Source organism: Symphalangus syndactylus, chromosome 18 (genome assembly GCF_028878055.3).
Source record: "Symphalangus syndactylus isolate Jambi chromosome 18, NHGRI_mSymSyn1-v2.1_pri, whole genome shotgun sequence".
Lineage (NCBI taxonomy): Eukaryota > Metazoa > Chordata > Mammalia > Primates > Hylobatidae > Symphalangus > Symphalangus syndactylus.
The window spans coordinates 72,297,987-72,317,750 of NC_072440.2; the positions used below are offsets into that span (position 1 = coordinate 72,297,987).

General features: G+C 47.6%; 2 protein-coding genes and 1 long non-coding RNA gene across 13 annotated transcripts in view; 2 read left to right on the top strand and 1 right to left on the bottom strand.

The window, feature by feature from the left end:
- The window catches only part of HMGXB4 (HMG-box containing 4), a 54,319-nt gene extending 52,084 nt beyond the window's left edge, over positions 1-2,235 (top strand). For all 4 annotated transcript variants that reach the window (XM_055251493.2, XM_055251495.2, XM_055251494.2 and 1 more), the window contains one exon: positions 42-2,235. In XM_055251493.2, the coding sequence (XP_055107468.1) occupies positions 42-86 (45 nt within the window). In that variant the 3' untranslated portion in view covers positions 87-2,235. The remainder of the gene's footprint in view (positions 1-41) is intronic.
- LOC129467247 (uncharacterized) overlaps positions 1-7,466 on the bottom strand; it is a 72,349-nt gene extending 64,883 nt beyond the window's left edge. For 2 of the 3 annotated variants that reach the window (XR_008652341.2, XR_010117207.1), the window contains exons 1-2: positions 6,297-6,534; positions 1,265-1,324 (exon numbers count right to left, since the gene is read on the bottom strand). This is a non-coding gene — a long non-coding RNA (uncharacterized lncRNA). Of the gene's footprint in view, positions 1-1,264; positions 1,325-6,296; positions 6,535-7,355 lie in introns of those variants that run through there. The other variant, XR_010117208.1, reaches the window with a different exon arrangement.
- The window catches only part of TOM1 (target of myb1 membrane trafficking protein), a 49,277-nt gene continuing 36,051 nt past the window's right edge, over positions 6,539-19,764 (top strand). For 3 of the 6 annotated variants that reach the window (XM_055251497.2, XM_055251498.2, XM_055251499.2), the window contains exon 1: positions 6,539-6,705. In XM_055251497.2, the coding sequence (XP_055107472.1) occupies positions 6,654-6,705 (52 nt within the window). In that variant the 5' untranslated portion in view covers positions 6,539-6,653. The remainder of the gene's footprint in view (positions 6,706-19,764) is intronic. The other 3 variants (XM_055251501.2, XM_063623767.1, XM_063623768.1) reach the window with 2 other exon arrangements.

Here is a 19,764-nt window from a genome sequence, read left to right on the forward strand (position 1 = left end):
GTAAAGTACTCTTCAGTTGAACATTTTTCTTTGTTTTGCAGTCAAACACACTAGACAACATTGCTTACATCATGCCTGGACTGTGACAGCAAAGAATCCTGGGACAGAAACCTTATCCTACACCATTGCTGGTTTGTGTATATATGACTGTTCCAGATTCCTTCACTGGCCTCTGGGTGTAGGTTTTAAATTTTTATATCTATACATACATATATACAAATATATATAATGTACAATATATACATAGGACTGTAACTACTTTGCTTTTATTAATTTTATGAAATGGCAAAGGTTTAGCCAAGAGGAAATTTTGGCATGAATACAGGCTTGGGATTCTTTTTTCTCCTGTGGTGGATAAATTTGCCTTAAAAATCAATGTAACTTGGGGGCTGGGGGCTTGTTCTGGGTGCCAAGCGCATCTCTTTATGGACAGCTAAAATGTGATTATTTTCCAAACTCAGTTGGACCTCCAGACCCATCACTGACCATTTGCCTTACCTGTCTTAGTCTGAAATGTAATAGGAAAGATAACAGGAAGATGCCAGTTGACTGAAAATTCAAAGCCTTTCAATTTGAAGTGACCTAGGTGAGAGGTGATAAAATTTGTTCCCATTATAGTTACGGAGGTGGCTTAGGTGAATTGAGTAGGGGGTTCATTCCAATTCCTGCTGTATAGGTGTCCATGTCTCAAAATTTATTGTAATCATTGGTACCACTGGCGGCCTCAACAGAGGCCAAGGAGTTCTGTGAGCCCTGGCAGCAAAAAACACCTTGGGGGGTGAAGCTGTCAATGCCACCAGTTGGACCTCCATACATCTGAGCTAACCCAGAATATTTAGTCTGAAGAACTAAGAGCTGGTGGCTTTCACTGGCAGCATGAAGTTAGCCACCAAGTCCTCACAAGCCGTGCTGCTTAGTTGCTCGGTGGTTATGGATAAACTTTGCCCAGCATGATTTTTGGGTTCATCTTATCAGTTCCCCTGGTGGGCAGATACACAGTGTTCTGCATTCTACATGTAAGTGAATTGCAAAAACAAAACAAAACTCACTCTCTTGTAGGTTTATTTATGTGTGTGTGAATGTGTATTTTAATTATGTGTATTTAACTCTTTAAAATCTCTTAGATTTTAATTTATCCTGTAAATTTCTGTATATATAATTTAATAACAGAAGCCTCCACCAGCAACAGCATGTGGAAGATACAGATTTGTCATTTCTCCCTCCTTCTCTCCTTCCCTCCCTCCCTCCCTTCCTTCCCTCTTACCTTCCTTCCTCCTGGTCTGTTCCAAAAATTCTGAATCATCTACATTTTAAGGTATTTTACCTCAAAAATGAATCATTGTGTTAGGATTCTAATTCTTTATAAAGAACTTCATGGGCTTCAATAATGTCTAGAAAGTAAAATAAAGAGGAACGTTACCGTCCCCAGCTGCCCTTATTTCCAGAGAACCAGACTTTTGTTTCCCAGTTGGAAAGAAGGCAGTTGAGCACTTCAGGATGGTTTTTAAATTTGGTGTGAGATTCTCTGCCAACACCAAGCTCTGAGTTAACTGTGCTTTCTTCTGGCCTAGACAGAGCACTACAGCATCAAAGTAAATCTTTGGGGACAGTGTAGCCCGTCTGTATCCTATTTAATTTCTTCTCTTCTCCCCACCAGTGTTGTCACAGGGCTATGTTGCTTAAAGGTATTCTGGCTGCTGAATCCCTTTCTCAGCTCAGAGCAGTTTTGAGATGTAATTGGGAATACAGAGAAAGAATCAGGATTGTTTGGGAACCAAAATCAAGAGGAACAGAAATCTTAACTTGATTTCATGTGTTAGAACGTTGTACCATGCCTCTTCTGTATCTTTGGAAGTTTCCTGTTTGACACAGGGTATCTAGGAGGGGCGGGGAAGACATGGATAGTACAGGAAGACATTAATCCTAGCATTGTCATTTATATACATTAATGAAATCCTGATGAGGACCTGCTTTTTGTTTGTTTTCCTTTGAAACCCAGCCCTATTGTATTTGTATTTAAAATTTGTACACATTTGTATAATAATCTGTACCTTGTGGTATTTGGTACTATTAGAGGAAAAACTTTGGATTCAGACCTTCTTGCAGTTTTTATATCATTGTTTTATTTTGTTTTTTAAATAAATTCTAGTGGTTTGATCCAAATCCCATTACAGTTGTATAAAGAAATAAAATTTTGTACTTATATTATTAAAAATCACATTTTTAATATTTGTAGTCCAGTCTCAGCTGTCTTTTCGCTAATCATGATAATCATAGTTGCTATGAAATTATAAAACCTGTTTTTCACTCTATTCTACCATAATTTTCTTAAGAAAAAAATCAACCCACAATAGAGATTAAATTTCTAATCTTAGCCATTTTCCTAATATACACCTTACTCTGCTTCTATTAATTTTTACATTGTAGAGGCTCTCATTTTCTCTTTCGCAAATCGCAAATTTAGTGAATCTGATAATTGCACCTCCATTTATTGGCAAATGAAACTATGTGCATTATGGTGTTGGCCTAAATCAAGAAAATGTTCATTAATCTTATATAAGGGTTGCATCTGAATCATGTGCTAAATGATACGTTTCAGTACTGTCCTGTTAGCATAACAGTAATGCTATTGATAAGTTACTTAATCTTTATAGGCTTCCAAAGTCCCATCTATAGAATAGTGTATTTTAAAGTCACTTCCCTGTCTCTAGACCTGCAGCCAGCCAGCCTGACATAAATGTTTAATAATATTATGAACATTGAATATATGGAGATATGACCTTTCAAGGTAAAAATTTCAGTGCAAACACAAGGTGTTAAAAGTCATAAATAGTGAAATAATATGATTAATTAAAAGGCTAATGTCTTATGGAAAGGCAGCAAGGAAGAGACCACCATATCACTGAGTGACTATTAGAGTGATTTGCATACTGTCTCACTTATCCCCCCACCAAAGCCTTATGAATATTATCTCCCTTTATAGATGCGAAAAAGTACTTTTCCTAAGTTTATACTGCTAGTAAATGGCAAAGGCAGATTAAGAAGAGTGGAACAGCTGACCCCAAACCCTAGGCTCTTTTCTACCCCAAGCTACTTTCAGATTTAAATCATGTATATAATTCATCAGAATGCTTTCCATTTTCTCAAGTCCTGAGTGAATGTGATTGTAGGAATGCCCTCTGAGATCTTTGCATTGTTCAGATATCTGGCGGGCTTTCACTCTTGTCATACTATTGTCTTTAAATTTTGAAGGCAAGGTATCTTGATTTTTGTCTGTGAGCGCTTAAAGGATTTAATAGATTACATTTATGCAGATTGTCAATCTTAAGAAATTTGAACATTTTAACCCTCAAATTAGTATTACTAAAACACTTAAAAAGTAAATTGAATGGGCCGGGCGCGGTGGCTCAAGCCTGTAATCCCAGCACTTTGGGAGGCCGAGGCGGGTGGATCACGAGGTCAGGAGATCGAGACCATCCTGGCTAACACAGTGAAACCCCGTCTCTACTAAAAAATACAAAAAATTAGCCGGGCGTGTTGGCGGGCGCCTGTGGTCCCAGCTACTCGGGAGGCTGAGGCAGGAGAATGGCGTGAACCCAGGAGGTGGAGGTTGTGGTGAGCCGAGATCGCGCCACTGCACTCCAGCCTGGGGGACAGAGAAAGACTCCGTCTCAAAAAAAAAAAAAAAAAAAAAAAAAAGTAAATTGAAACACTTTTTACTAAATGAGTTTGCTCCTTATTAGCACACTTTTTTAAGACACTTTTAATCAGTTTTGTACTAACATAATGTTTGCCATTTACATCCCTATCTACTATGTTGATAAAATCCATATACTGGCCAGGTGCAGTGGCTTATGTCTGTCATCCCAGCACTTTGGGAGACTAAGTCAGGAGGATCGTTTGTGGCCAGGTGTTGAAGACCAGCCTGGAGAATGTAGCAAAACCCCATCTCTATAAAAACTAAAAGATATTAGCCAGGTATGGTGGCATGCATCTGTAGTCCCACCTACTCAAGAGGCTGAAGTGGGAGGACACTTGAGCCCAGGAGATTGGGGCTACAGTGAGCTACAGTTGCACCACTGTACGCCAGCCTGGGTGACAGAGAGAGGCTGTCTTTTAAAATAAATAAATAAATACATATACTTCCATTTCTGTTTGAATAGCTACATAGTAATCCGTTTGCATGGAATTTTTTTTTTTTTTTTTTTTTTTTTTTTTTTTTTGAGATGGAGTCTCGCTCTGTCGCCCAGGCTGGAGTGCAGTGGTGCAATCTTGGCTCACTGCAAGCTCCGCCTCCCAGGTTCACACCATTCTCCTGCCTCAGCCTCCCGAGTAGCTGGGACTACAGGTGCCCGCCACCACGCCTGGCTAATTTTTTCTATTTTTTTAGTAGAGACGGGGTTTCACCGTGTTAGCCAGGGTGGTCTTGATCTCCTGACCTCGTGATCCGCCCGCCTCGGTCTCCCAAAGTGTTGGGACTACACGCGTGAGCCACCGCGCCTTGCCTGCATGGAGTTTATGATTCCACTTCCTGTTTGGGGGTATATGAGTTGTTTCTGATTTTTTTTTTTTTACCATGAAGAATAAAGTTTACAAGAACTTGCTAAAACCTTAAAGGAAGGGCCAGACATGGTGGCTCCTGCCTGTAACCCAGGGCTTTGGGAGGCTGAGGTGGGAGGATCACTTGAGCTCAGGAGTTCAAGGACCAGCCTGGGCAACATAGTGAGACTTTGCCTCTAAAAATAAATAAATAAAGGTTAATGGAAGAATCCAAAAGAAGTTCATGCTAAACATACTCCATATGACCAAGCAATAAGGTTAAGTGAAGAAAGACATGGAAAGTGCCTTGAACTGAAGGTCATCTTAAATGGCCTTCTCCCCGCTTATACTCCAAATACCATTACTGAAAGGTAGATTTATTTAAGCTTTCATATGCCAGTTACTGGGTTAGACAATAGTGGTGAGCAAAATAGAAATAGCAGCTCAGCCCCCAGGGACATCCAGACTCATGGAGGCAAGGGCATTTGTGAACAGGTCTCATGAGTTGTGGAAACACTTCAAAGCAGTTTTTATATTGTACAGTGAAGACATCAGACCCCATGGCTGCTCAAACACGTGAATCTACAGAGGTGATTAAGTTCTAATTTAGGTTTGTTTTTTTGTTTTTTGTTTTTTTTGAGACAGACTCTTACTCTGTCACCCAGGCTGGAGTGCAGTGGCACGATCTTAGCTCACTGCAATCTCTGCCTCCTGGGTTCAAGCAATTCTCATGCCTCAGCCTTCTGAGTAGCTGGGACTACAGGCGTGTACCACCACACCTGGCTAATTTTTGTATTTTTAGTAGAGACGGCATTTTACCATGTTGGCTAGGCTTGTTTTGAATGCCTGACCTCAGGTGATCTACCTGCCTCAGCTTCCCAAAGTGTTGGGATTACAGGCGTGAGCCACCACGCCTTGCTTAATTTAGGTTTTCTATCATCCAAAATTTGTGCAGTCAATTTACTAACCTTTCCGATTTAAAAACCCCAAACATCACAATAAATATTTAAGCACCCACAGTAGCCAGACTACTAAGGCCATGGTTACTGTATTTCTGGAGTACATGCCAGAAGAAAAGGTCGTAACCCATAGATAGATATCTAGTGTGTAGGCGTCAGGAGACACACCACACACAGCCAGGAAGGCTGAAGAGATTAGAATCTCAACGCTGGGAAAGGCCTTTGAGATTCTTAGCTTGGGGTCCACGGTTGTACTTCAGGGACCCCAGAAACTCCCTGAGGTTATAAGCAAAATTGTATCGCTGCCTTTTTTCTTCAGAAAGGCTCATGGCTTTTGTCAAATTCTCAAAGGAGACTGTGACCTAAATAAAATATTTTTTAAAAATGGTTACGAGTCCTTGATCTAATTCCAGTATCTAGAGAAAATGGGAGCTATGTTTGGCTCACACAGTAAATTTATGGCACAGACGGGTATCAAAGCCCCACTCGTGACTACATCTGTGCTTTCTGCCATCCTGGGCGCTAGAGGGAATTGCGCTGCAATTCATTAAATTGCCTCTCAGTCTCAAGAGATGACAAACCCCTTGCCCTTGCCTCTGATTTAAGGTAAGATAATTTGGGCTGCGAGCAGGGTGCATCTTGGAGCGGGGAGATCTTGACATCAAACAGGAAGAGTCCTGTCGGGACAAGGAGACAACAGCCCAGAGAGGCTGTCACCCAGGGTAGGTGTGCAGTCACAGTGAGGTCCCAAGGACTAAGGGCTATGACACTAAGAGTCTCGGCTTCTGTGTAACTCACCCAAGTCACTTCCCTGGTCTACGACCCAGTCTCCCAAATGTGTAAAGGGTCCTTTAGACCTCGCCCTAAAAGGTCAGGGCGTGGCTTAAAGAGGACCGCGCTTCCTGGGCCCCGACCCCAGGCCCTATGTCGTGTGTGATGCCCGCCGCCGCCGAGGAAGCCGCAGTGAGGTCATTGCCCTCCGCCTCGGGGGCGGGACCCTCGCGTCTCAGGGCGGAGCCTGTGGTCGAGCTTCGCGGTGCCACCGCCCCGCCCACGCCTCCTCGCCGGCCTCCGGGTGCGTCACGTGACGGGTCGGTGGCGCTGGCGGTTGCTGTCAGCTGATTCCCGGGGTTGGTGGCAGCAGCGGTAGCAGCAATGGACTTTCTCCTGGGGAACCCGTTCAGCTCTCCAGTGGGACAGCGCATCGGTGAGTCCCTGGAGCCCCCCACAGCTCCGCCCCGGTGCTCCGCACCCAGCTTCGGTCCCCTGGGAAGCCTCCGGGTGCCTAGTCACGGAGGCAGGGAGGGCAACGAGGCTGGCGTGTAGCTTTCCGACCTGGCCCCGCCCAGCTTTCCTCCCACTGTTGATTGACAAAAACTTGGGCCATTAGGAAGCCTTGGCTTGTGATAGATATATACGAGAGCCAGTAGGTAAGGAGAGAGGGTGGGTCCGGATGCCCACGGCGCAGCCAATGTGCGTCTGCTGGGGTCCCCAATTGAGGGAGAAAGTTTTCGGGGTTAAAGGGACTGCGTGGTTGGCAGTGGCTGGGCCGCTCTGCTGGGTCCCGCTGCCTGGGCTCTGGCCAGCTCCTTCCTGGCTCACCGGGTCCTCCGGACACGGACACCTGAGAAGGGCTAGAAGTCCCTTCTCCCAGGACCGCGAAGCCCGGGGCTTGGCGTCTTGGGGGGCGACTGGCCAGAGGGGGCCCAGCGCCGGACAGCCAGCGGCCAGGCCTCACGGACCCGGGTCTCAGGACGTGTCCGCCTGAGCTCTTTTCTCGACCCAGCCTCAAATGGACCCGCACAGACTCAGAACCTGAGCAGAAAGTGGTCAGAGAAACCCTCGGGGTCAGCCCACCTCGGTGCTCCGTAGGTGGGGCAGCCGGGCACTCGGGCCAAGCCGAGCCCACGGCACCTGGCGCCTGTCTGCTGGTCCGTGGTTCTTTGCACCCTGGTGACAGGATACTCACAGTTCTGTGACGCAGCCTCCCTGGGCCGAGGTTTCCTCACCTGTAATTGGCGGGCAATAATGGACCCCACCTCCGTGGGCTTGTTGTGAAGATTAAATTCCTTAATAAATGTGAAATACTTAGAACAATGGCCAGTGCCATATAAAAAAATAAACAGTTATAATGTTTATTATCATTGGGCTGGGCGCGGTGGCTCCTGCCTGTAATCCCAGAACTTTGGGAGGCCAAGGCGGGCAGATCGCTTGAGCCCAGGAGTTCGAGACCAGCCTGGGCAACATGGCGAGACCCCGTCTCTACAAAAAAAAAAAAAAAAAAAAAAAAACAGAAATTAGCCGTGCGTGGTAGTGCGTGCCTGTGCTCCCAGCCACTCCGTAGGCAGATCTGGGAGAATTGCTTGCACCTGGGAGGTCAGGGCTGCAGTGAGCCCTGATGGCGCCACTGTACTCCAACCTGGACGACGCAGGGAGATCCCATCTCTTGAAACACTTACACACACACACACACACACACATATAAATATACACATACATACATGTACATATATATACACACATACATATATATTATATGTATTTACACACACACATTGTTCGTGAGATCACCAAGTGAAGGTTAGGAATCCCTGGCAATCGCTGGGCAGTAGGTCTCATAGGTGCTCATTCTTGGACACCAACACTGTGAGAACCGACATGTCTTCACCCAAACAGCCACACTTCTCCGGAGGATGGTCTGGGTGTTCCCGATTCTTGCATGAAGAAACCATCGCATTACTGTGAAATTATTCTTCATCTTTTTTGATGACTTTTCGTCTTAAGTCCAGACTGGGAAAACTTTTAAGATGAGACATTCTTTCCATTCTTACTGTCTTGCCAAACCTCACGAAAGCTTGTCGACCCGGCTCTGTGTTGTAATCGCCACCGTGGCTGTTGGTGGCTCTTCCGAGGTTTTGTAATCAATGCTCTCCAAGGGGGAGGTGGCAGTCCAGGATTTACACACCAGGAAGCTCCTGAACCAGGGAGAGGAACTGCCCTTTCAAAGGACCCCTGCCCTCCCCTGGACACACACCCACCCCACAGTGAGTCATGGTTTTTTGGAGCTGAAAAGAGAAGGCAGCTCTCCTCTCATCTTTATTTCTCTGACTACAGAAACCACTGCTTTTATCACATGCCAAGTTTAAGACTTACTACTTAAAAATAAACAAGTAAATAAAAGACCTGGCTTCAAAGTCAGCCACATACTCTTAAGGCTTTCTGGAAAAGCTCACCTGGGTTCTGGATTTCAGCTAGTCAAAGCAAACTTCTCTTCTTACCCTGAAGTGTTGCCTTTCTTGGGCAAGAAATACTTCTGTGCAAAGAGAATGCTACTAAATCATAATACCTTAGAGCACAAATAGAATTTTACAGGTAAAAGAGCCTTACCTGGGGATCTTCTAATCCAGTTGTTCTCATCAGAATTCCTAGGAGGGCTTGTCAAAACAAATAATGTCTGGGCCTTAACCCCAGAGTTTCTGACTCTCTAGGTCTGCAGTGGGACTCTAGAATGTGCTTTTTTTTTTTTTTTTTTTTTTTGAGATGGCATTTCACTCTTGTTGCCCAGGCTGGGGTGCAATGGCACGATCTTGGCTCACTGCAACTTCCGCCTCCCGGGTTCCAGTGATTCTCCCGCCTCAGCCTCCCAAGTAGCTGGGATTACAGGCACACGCCACCACACCCGACTAATTTTGTATTTTTAATAGAGGTGGGGTTTCTCCATGTTGGCCAGGCTGGTCTCAAACTCCTGACCTCAGGTGATCCACCCACCTCGGCCTCCCAAAGTACTGGGATTACAGGTATGACCACCGTGTCCAGCCTAGAATGTGAATTTCTGATGAGTTGCCAGGTAATGCTAATGCTGTTCCAGCCCATCCCCTTCATTTTACACTGGCTGAGACTGAGGTCCAGAGAGGGGAAAGTGGAGGCTGTGACTCACCCAAGACCCCAGTGAACTGACAGCAAAACTGAGCCATTGAAATTTAAACCAAAGCTGAAGAGGCTCCAAAAGTAGAATTAAGAGTTTGAGTTAATCCCCTCAGTATTCCATATTCTTTTAGATAAAGAGGCGGAGGAAGTACTGCACACTGGCTGTGATTACTGATGACGTAGTAGAGCTGCTTATAATTCTGTAAACCAGGCCCCTCCTTGCTGCAGGAGTACCATCTCTTCTCAAGCCTGCCGACTCCCATGCCCTTGTTGATAGTAGAGCTGTAGAGCCATATGGAATTGACATCCCTCAGATGGTGGGTTCTAATGATGCTAATCAGGAATGAGTGTCAGTCACCCGAATCACAAAGTTCTCATCCACCTCCCCTCCCAACACACACACACACACACACACCTTTTTGCTTGCTGGCCCCTCTGCCTGGGTTGCTTACTCCTGTGACCCCACTGAGGAGCTCCAGATCACCCTTCAAAGTACAGGGCATCATCACCTCCTCCCTGAGGCCTGCCCCAAGCCTGACGTTGCTCTTTTACTCTCCCTTTATCCTAGGTCCTCGGGCCCCCTTGCTCTATGACCTTGGGCTCTGACTCTCCGCTTCCTCCTTGGTAGAATGTTGCTAACAGCATCTGCCTCACAGGGTGGTTGCTGGAATGAAACAAGATAGTCCTCTGAGAGTGCCTGGCACAGTGTGAGTGTATGGAAATGTTAGCTCTTCCCGTCATCATCACCATCATCATTTTTATTATTTCTTTTTTTTTTTTTTTTTTTTTTTTGAGACAGAGTCTTAAAAAAGGCTGGAGTGCAGTGGCACAGCCGCAGCTCACTACAACCTCTGCCCCCTGGGTTCAAGCGATTCTCCTGCCTCAGCCTCTCGAGTAGCTGGGATTAGAGGTGCACGCCACCCTGCCTGGCTAATTTTTGTATTTTTAGTAGCGACGGGGTTTCGCTGTGTTAGCCAAGCTGGTCTTGAATTCCTGACCTCGAGTGATCCACCCACCTCGGCCTCCCAAAGTGCTGGGATTACAGGTGTGAGCCACCACGCCTGGCCTATTTTTATTATTTCTACCCTCATTATACTAATATGCCACCGTCCCACTCTGTTAGTGGTTATGCATGTCTGTCTCCACAGCTAGGCTGAACTTCTTGAGAGCAGGAACTGTGCCTTATTTCTCCAGACCCTCAGCACCTAGCACAGTGCCTGGCACGTAGCAGGAAGGAGGAAGGGAGAAAAGGAAAGTAACATTTTGTGAGCAAACACCATAATAACTCTGCCAGGTATTCTGCTAGCATCCTGGATATTAATCTCATGGTGACCCTGTGCGGTTTTGCTGTTTTTTTCCCATCTCACCAAAAGTCAGTCTAAGGGAAAGCATCGCTTTCCAGGGTTCCACAGCCACTCAAAGTCAGAATCCAGACCCAGGTCTTCTTTTGTACCCTCACCACACTGCCTTGAGCTGCCCAGTGCTTCTTTTGAATTGATGTCTGTCCCACCCTCCAAGAGCCACAACCCTTGTTCTACCCCCAGATAAGGACATGTACATGGGTCCTACACTTGCAGGCCCCTCTCCCTCATCGATGAGTAGGGGAGCTTCCCAAGGGCAGCACCCGTAGCTGAGAGGATTCCTGATCCTTTTTACCAGCTGGTGTTGTCACAGCCCTCTTCTTTCAAGGATTTCAAACCCTTTCCAGGTATTCTCTGCAGACAAATCTTACTGGCTCTGTTTTTTTTTTTTTTTTTGAGACAGAGTCTCGCTCTGTCGCCCAGGCTGGAGTGCAGTGGCGTGATCTCAGCTCACTGCAAGCTCCGCCTCCCGGGTTCACGCCATTCTCCTGCCTCAGCCTCCCGAGTAGCTGGGACTACAGGCGCCCGCCACCACGCCCGGCTAATTTTTTGTATTTTTAGTAGAGACGGGGTTTCACTGTGTTAGCCAGAATGGTCTCGATCTCCTGACCTTGTGAACCACCTGCCTTGGCCTCCCAAAGTGCTGGGATTACAGGCGTGAGCCACCGCGCCCGGCCTACTGGCTCTGTTTTATAGACAGATGTCAAGAATCCCATTTTCCATTTCTAGCTGTCAGCTCACCCCTAAGCACTTGGAGTCCAAATCCTAGCTGATTGCCGACAGTAAGTTGCAAACAACAGAGATGGTAAATATGGGCCGTCCCTGGGGTTGAGCCTCAGCGGTTGGGGTGGTGGGAGCTGGGTGTGAGGGGAGAAGAGCCCAGAGCCTGAAGACTGAGCCCTGGAGGGGAAAAGTGAAAAAGTCAGAGAGAGCTGTCTTTGAATCCACAAAAGCCAAGCCGGGGGAGCCACAGGAAGGAATCACAGAAGTGAGAGACCACTTCAGGCCGTTGGGGGCCAGTTGGGGAATGATGGGCTGGAAAGTGGACACTTAAGTGATGTTGAGGAGACACCAGGCTGGGAGGCGGGACACCTGGTTCCAGCTCTGGTTCTGCTCCTCACTGTGTCACGGTCCCTCTCCATCGCCCATCTCCCCTCTTGGCAACACAGAGGTGCTGTCATTCTCCTGCTTCCCAGAGGATTGGTAAGGAACGACAGAGGGCATATATAGGGACAGGGAAGACTTGATGCCAGAGGGAAGAAAGAAACTGATGGCGGGCCAGGCACGGTGGCTCACGCCTGTAATCCCAGCACTTTGGGGGGCCGAGGCAGGTGGATCACAAGGTCAAGAGATCGAGACCATCCTGACCAACGTGGCGAAACCCCATCTCTACTAAAAATACAAAAATTAGCTGGATGTGGTGGCGCGCACCTGTAGTCCCAGCAACTTGGGAGGCTGAGACAGGAAAATTATTTGAACCCGGGAGGTGAAGGTTGCAGTGAGCCAAGATCACGCCGCTGCACTCTAGCCTGGTGACAGAGCGAGACTCAACCTCAAAAAAACAACAACAAAAAAAAACTGATGGCTGCTGGGGAGGACTGATAGAACTGAATGTGCAAGGCTCCAAGGGCAGAGTGTGTGCTTACAGGAATAAGCAGTTCGGGCCGGGCGCAGTGGCTCACGCCTGTAATCCCAGCACTTTGGGAGGCCGAGGCGGGCGGATCACCAGGTCAGGAGATCGAGACCATACTGGCTAACACGGTGAAACCCCGTCTCTACTAAAAATACAAAAAATTAGCCGGGCGAGGTGGCAGGCGCCTGTAGTCCCAGCTACGCGGGAGGCTGAGGCAGGAGAATGGCGTGAACCCCGGGGGGCGGAGCCTGCAGTGAGCCGAGATCGCGCCACTGCACTCCAGCCTGGGTGAAAGAGCGAGACTCCGTCTCAAAAAAAAAAAAAAAAAAAACAAAAGGAATAAGCAGTTCGGTTTCAGTATAAATAGCTATCCCTAGAGCCTTGCAAAGATGGAACTGGCTGCCTTGTTCGGTAGTGAGCTCCCCACCACTGGAGGTGTGAAGGCAGAAGCCGGGGTGGGGAGGGCGACTATAAAAAGGATTCCTGCGTCGGTTAGCAGAGTGGACTAGACCAGGGTCAGTGAGCTTTTTCTATAAAGGGCCAGATAGTAAATACTTGTGGCTTCGTGAACCACATGGTCTCTGCTGCAACTACCCAGTTCTGCCATTATAGCACAAAAGCAGCTACATAGGCCATAGGTAAATGAATCAGAATGACCGTGCTCCAATAAAACTATTTATGGGCAATGAAATTTGAATTTCCTGTAATTTTCACGTATCGTGAAATATTATTCTTCAGCTTTTTTTTTGCAACTATTTAAAAATATAAAGACCATCTGTAGCTCAAGGACCATACAAAACAGACTGAATTTGGCATATGGGTTCATAGTTTGCTGACTTCTGAATCGGAGCAGCTGGCCAGAGGCAGAATGATGGAGCACACTGTTCCTCAAAGTGGGGTACCAGAGCACCCACCCCGGGGATGCTTGAGGGTGCTTATCCCTACAGTGTGCCTGCGAGAGCCTTAATATCTTGAAGCTTCTGTTTCCTGATCCATAAGTACAGGACCCACGTTAGAGCCCCAAGTTTCTGTCTTGAGGATGACAGAGCTTTGTCTAGAAAGGGCTTTGTATCAGCTGTACACATATTTGTAGAGCCCAAGGTGAGCTTGAGTCAGACTGAATGGTCTGAGTCCTGGTTCAGTCCTCACCAGCTTTGTTACCAGGAGCAAGTTACTTAACCTCTCTGTTCTTCGATTTCCTCATCTGTACAATGAGGATAATAATAGCACCTATCAGATAGGGCTGTTGTGTTGTTGTGCTGTAGAGCACTTCCTGCCAGACGGGAAGTGTCTGTAATTATTAGCTGTTGTGATTTTTCACTGGTGTTATCATTCCTGGGACCCAGTCTAAGTTAGTAGCCAAGCTGAGTTCCAGCCCAAGATTCTGACTCCAGTGCAGCTTTTGTGATGGTCTTTGTGTCCCTGGCAAATGAGCAGTCACTGGCTGGGTGGCTGCCACATTCACAGACAGGTCAGGTTTCAGGCTGTGGGGAGGAGCAGATTCTTACATGGAAATTAAGGCCTTTGCTTGCCCCTATGGATAGAACTGGTGAATAGGTTTTATTCCCTTAGTGAGCTCAAAGAAATAAGAGTATGGACTCAGACTTCCACTCTTCTGGTTTTAGAAAAAAAAAAAAACAAAAAACCCAAACCCTCAGTGTCTCCCAATTAGCTTGAGGCCATCACCCCATGAGAAGCAGGGGGATTCAGGACAGTTAACTCTTTACTGCCTTACTAAGGAGATCTTGATCTAGGCCAGTGCCCTCCAAAATTCTGTCTTTTTTTTTTTTTTTTTTTCTTGAGATGGAGACTCACTCTGTCTCCCAGGCTGGAGTGCAGTGGTACGATCTTGGCTCACTGCAACCTCTGCCTCCCGGGTTCAAGCAATTCTCCTGCCTCAGCCTCCGAGCAGCTGGGACTACAGGCGCCTGCCACCATGCCTGGCTAATTTTTTTATATTTTTTTAGTAGAGACAGGGTTTCACCATGTTAGCCAGGCTGATCTCGATCTCCTGACCTTGTGATCTGCCCACCTCGGCCTCCCAAAGTGCTGGGATTACAGGCGTGAGCCACTGCGCCCGGCCCAAACTTCTGTCTTTCATGTAGCTCCTTTGTGATTTGTGTCTACCCCCATGCCACCTTCATTGATATTTTCATGGGGTTTTCTTTTCATTAGCTTATCTGTTAAAATTTGACCTCATCTTATGTAATTATATCCATGAAATCATGGCTTTGATGTTCGTGTTTTTTTCCTATTGTGCATTAAAGTAAATAATGCAGGAGAGGAAAAATTTAATGTCCCTCTAAAACTGTCTTTAAGTTTGCCCATGAGCCCACCTGGTGTGATCCCAGGTAGCTCATTTTGATCACTGGGACGTAAGCAACCCGAAATGGGGTCACAGCTTAGTCTCTGCATCAGAAGAGCTGGGTTCAGGTGCCAGCTCCGCCCCTTCCCAGCTGCGTCCCCCAGGTCTCCACCTCAAGGGACACGGGAAACTTACAAGTTGATAGAGCACTGCAAAGTGCAGTGGAGAACCAACGTGCAAGCCCTGAGGAGGGGAACTGGGCCTCACTCCTGCTGGGGAAAGTAGAGAAGGGAAGGATTGAGCCAGGGGAGAAGGGAGGGGGAGAGAAGAACCAGCCAGACCGCAGGGGCTGAGACAAACAGAAAATTTAGGGACAGACAGAGGGGTCTACTGTTTGAACTTGTTTGTGTTGGTGCAGTATAAACCCTGTAGTGGTTAAGTTTATGTGTCAACTTGGCTAGGCCACGGGCGACAGATATTTGGTCAAACATTGTTTTAGATGTTTCTGTGAACGTATGTCTTAGATGAGATTCACATTTAAATCACCAGACCCACGTAAAGCGTATTGCCCTCAATAACGTGGGTGGGCCTCGTCCAATCAGTTGAAGGACTGAATGGAAAAAGAATGACCTCCCTAGAACAAGAGGGAATTTGGCCAGCAGGCTCCCCTTGCCCTTGCAGTCGGACAGCGTCTGTTCCCTGGATCTCCAGCCTGCCAGCACACCCTACAGATTTTCAACTTGCTAAGCCTTCACACCTGCATAAGCCAATTCCTTAAGTGCTCGCTCTCTCTTTCTCGTGTGTGTGTGTGTGTGTGTGTGTGTGTGTGTGTGTCTATCTCTTTTTCTTTCTGTTAGCTCCTTTTCTCTTTTTTTTTTTTTTTTTTTTGAGACGGACTCTATTTCCCAGGCTGGAGTGCAATGGGGCGGTCTTGGCTCACTGCAACCTCCAACTCCCAGGTTCAAGCAATTCTCCTGCCTCAGCCTCCTGAGTAGCTGGGTCTACAGGTGCATGCCACCACAGCTGGCTAATTGTTATATTTTTTGTAGAGGCAGGGTTTCACCATGTTGGCCAGGCTTGTCTTGAACCCCTGACCTCGTGATCCACCCACCTTGGCTTCCCAAAGTGCTGTGATTACAGGTGTGAGCCACCACGCCCAGCCTAGTTCCTTTTCTCTAGAGATCCCTGACTAATACAAACCCCACTCCACCCCTGACCATCCAGATTGTCAGCAACACCTTTTACACTCCCAAGTGGGGAGTGAAAACAAATGCCATCTGTACCTCAGCCAGCCACTTCAAGCCTCTGCCTTCACAGCCTCACTTCTTCTTACCTGGGGAGTTTTAGAAAACCTTTCTTTATCTCACTGACATTTCCTTTTTTTAGGTACTATACTTAGTTACATCGACTTTAAAATTGTGGGTTGCAGAAGCAATACCCTCTGTAAGGTATTTTAGGGTTTCTCTTGTGGTTATGGTTAAAAAAAAAATAACAGGGGAGAGGCAGCCAGGGTTTTGAGGAAGGGTGGCTCAGCAAATTAGGAGATGGATGGAACTTTCCACGCTGGGTCTGGAAAGAGTTATTCCTTTGGAAAATAGTTTTCAAGACAAGTTTCTGGCTGAAAAAAAAATGGCTTCTGCATATTTGTGATTTAAAAATCTCTTATGGGGTTCTTGAAATTCTCAATCATGTTGTGGTTGATATGTTTGTAGAGGATAACATTTATTTTGGTGCTTGAAATGTATACTCTCCTCCTCACATATCCCTGGAAAGTGAGTGCTTTGGTCATCTTTATTCTGTAGAGGAGGAACTGAGGCACAGAGAGGCCGAGGAGTCACCCAGGCTCACACAGCTTGGTAGGTGCTGGAGTCTGGGCAGGATTTGTCTGTGTCTGCATCCCATCCTCCCAACTTTTCCATCTCACTGATTCCCCCTGAGAACTGAAAGAGGCCGGGCACAGTGGCTCACACCTGTAATCCCAGCACTTTGGGAGGCCGAGACAGGCAGATCACCTGAGGTCAGGAGTTCAAGATCAGCCTGGCCAACATGGTGAAACCCCATCTTTACTAAAAATACAAACATTAGCTGGACGTGGTGGTGGGCGTCTGTAATCCCAGCTACCCTGGAGGCTGAGGCAGGAGAATCGCTTGAACCAATGAGGCGGAAGTTGCAGTGAGCCAAGATCGTGCCACAGCACTCCAGCCTGGGCAACACAGTGAGACTCCATCTCAAAAAAAAAAAAGAGAACTAAGAGACCTACTGGGTTTCCCTTTGAGTGAAAACATCTGTGTCCATCTAGAATGAATTCGTTCAGTAGTGGCTCCTTCTGTATTTCTGCCTAACCTTCTTCACCACGTTGGGTTCATCCTCGTGCTTGCGTTCTCATGGTAGGAAGCACAGGTGAAAGTACCAGCTGTCTGTGTCTCTGTTACCAAGAAAGCAAAACCTTCCCCAGGAGCCGCCCAAGAGACACCCGCTTCCGTCTCAGCGGCCAGAAGTCCCAGGGCTACTTCTGGCTGCAAGGGGGTCTAGAAAATCTAAATGCTGGGAGCCCGGGGGGAGCAAGCATCTTTCACAACTATTGGAGTCAGCTCCGTATGGTGGGGTTAATAAAAATTTCACATAGACACTGAGTACAGTAATAGAAATACAGTATCTAGCAAGGACAGGTAAGTGTGGCGTGTGGGTTCCCACACTGCATTTCCAGATGGACAGCACGGCTGGCCTATGTCCAGAGGGGTCGGTCAGAATAGTGAAGGCTCCGGAGATCATTACCAGAGTGGAGTGGTCACAGGTCCTGAGGATGTTGGAGGACAGATTAAGGAGGGACGTGGTACTTTTTTAAAGTATTCAAAGGGGCACGGTGGCTCACGCCTGTAATCCCAGCACTTTGCGAGGCCAAGGCGGGCGGATCACGAGGTCAAGAGATCGAGACCATCCTGGCCAATGTGGCGAAACCCTGTCTCTGCTAAAAATACAAAAATTAGCCGGGCATGGTGGTGCACGCCTGTAGTCCCAGCTACTCGGGAGGCCGAGCGAGGCAGGTGAACTTGAACCCGGGAGGTGGAGGTTGCAGTGAGCCGAGATCGTGCCACTGCACTCCAGCCTGGGCAACAGAGTGAGACTCTGTCTCAAAAAAAAAAAAAGTATTCAGAGGATTGCAAGTTTGAAGAAAGATTAGGATTTCCACACAATAGCTACTAAGGGATCAATGAGTGCCAAAGTGTGGAGGTGTTCCATTTCATTTACACCGTTATAAAGGTTTATTGTGCTGGTGAATAAGGCCTCATCTTTCATTCAGTCATTCAGCAAACAGGTACTGCAGGTTTATCATGGGCCAGGTCCCAGCTGGGGTAGACAATTGGACCATTCGTGAGCTATAACCGCCACCCTTAAAGAGCTCACAGACTCCTGGGAGAGAGAGATGTAGAAACAAAGAAATCGCCCAACAGAGTTATTTTAATCACTCCACTAAGCAGTGCTTAGAGTTGTGGTCTGTGGAAAATGCTATCGGCCGCTAGCTGGAAGGAATAGGCCCTGGCAGGGTGGGGGGTGTCAGGGTGGACTCCACCAGACCTGACCTTTGATCTGGGCTTAGGAGCACGAGTTGAGGTGGGGAGGAGCACATTTCTTCCTGGAAGAAGGGCAGCATGTTCAGAGGCACAGAAGCCTGAGGAGGGTGATGGGGCGGGTGCAGGCAGTCATCTGAGCTGGTGACGAGAGGGAGTGGGAGGAAGGACTGGGCCAGGTCTCAGTGCCGGCTCCCGAGGGCTTCAGTGGAGCCCGGTGCCTTCAGGTCCATGCCGTAGTTGTCCACCACGGAGCAGTCCCGTGGGAAGGCCAGGGCAGCTGGACCTCACTCCTTAAAGCGGAATATTAATCACAAATACTTTGAGCTGCAGGTAACAGGAAACCCAACCAGCAGAGTCTGAAACCACCACAACAACGCACTTTGTCTACCTAGCAAGAAGCCTGAAGGTCGGCAGTTTCAGGGTGGGTTTGACAGCTCCACGATGTCTCAAAACAGCCAGACTCTTTCTTGTTCTGTCCTTAGCCTGGTGGCTAATCAGTGAAATACAGTGAATATTGCTCTGGGAAGGCAGGGTAGGCAGGGGCAGTCAGCATCGAACTGAGCACCTAGGCAGTGCAGAGCCTCAGTCTGTCATTCCAAAAGTATGTAATACCCCCCCGGCTCTGTTGCACCAGAAGGTGGGCCCCAGAAGTGTCTGCCCCAGGCAGTCAGAGTCAGTCTTCACGGGGACAGAGCAGAGTGGAGAGCACAGGAGTTTGACGCACGCAGGCCTGGCTTTGCATCTAGCAAGTCACAAACCTCCGCACATTGGCTGCCTCCATGACAGTCGGGGATGTGGGGAGGTGACACAAAAGGAGGTCCCCCAAGCATCCTACACAGGCTGACGCCTCTTCACTGAATGATGGCTGTTTGTCATTGTTCTCCATGATGTTGTTATTGTCATGGTGCGGGATGAGGAGTGGCACGGTCTACCCAGAAGGAGGCACCACCGAGGACCCAACCCTGGATGGGGCTTAGAAGATGAGGGGAGTTCGGCTGGGCACGGTGGCTCATGCCTGTAATCCCAGCACTTTGGGAGGCCAAGGCAGGTGGATCACGAAGTCAAGAGTTCAAGACCAGCCTGGCCAATATGGTGAAACCCCATCTCTACTAAAAATACAAAATTAGCCAGGCATGGTGGCACACACCTGTAATCCCAGCTACTCGGGAGGCCGAGGCAGGAGAATCGCTTGAACCTTGGAGGTGGAGGTTGCAGTGAGCAGAGATTGCACCACTGCACTCCAGCCTGGGCGATGGAGTGAGACTCAGTCTCAAAAAAAAAAAAAAAAAAGGATGACAGGAGTTCGGCTGGGCGCGGTGGCTCATGCCTGTAATCCCAGCACTTTGGGAGGCCAAGGCGGGTGGATCACGAGGTCAGGAGTTCAAGACCAGCCTGGCCAAGGTGGTGAAACCTCATCTGTACTAAAAATACACAAAAAAAATTAGGTGGGCGCCTATAATCCCAGCTA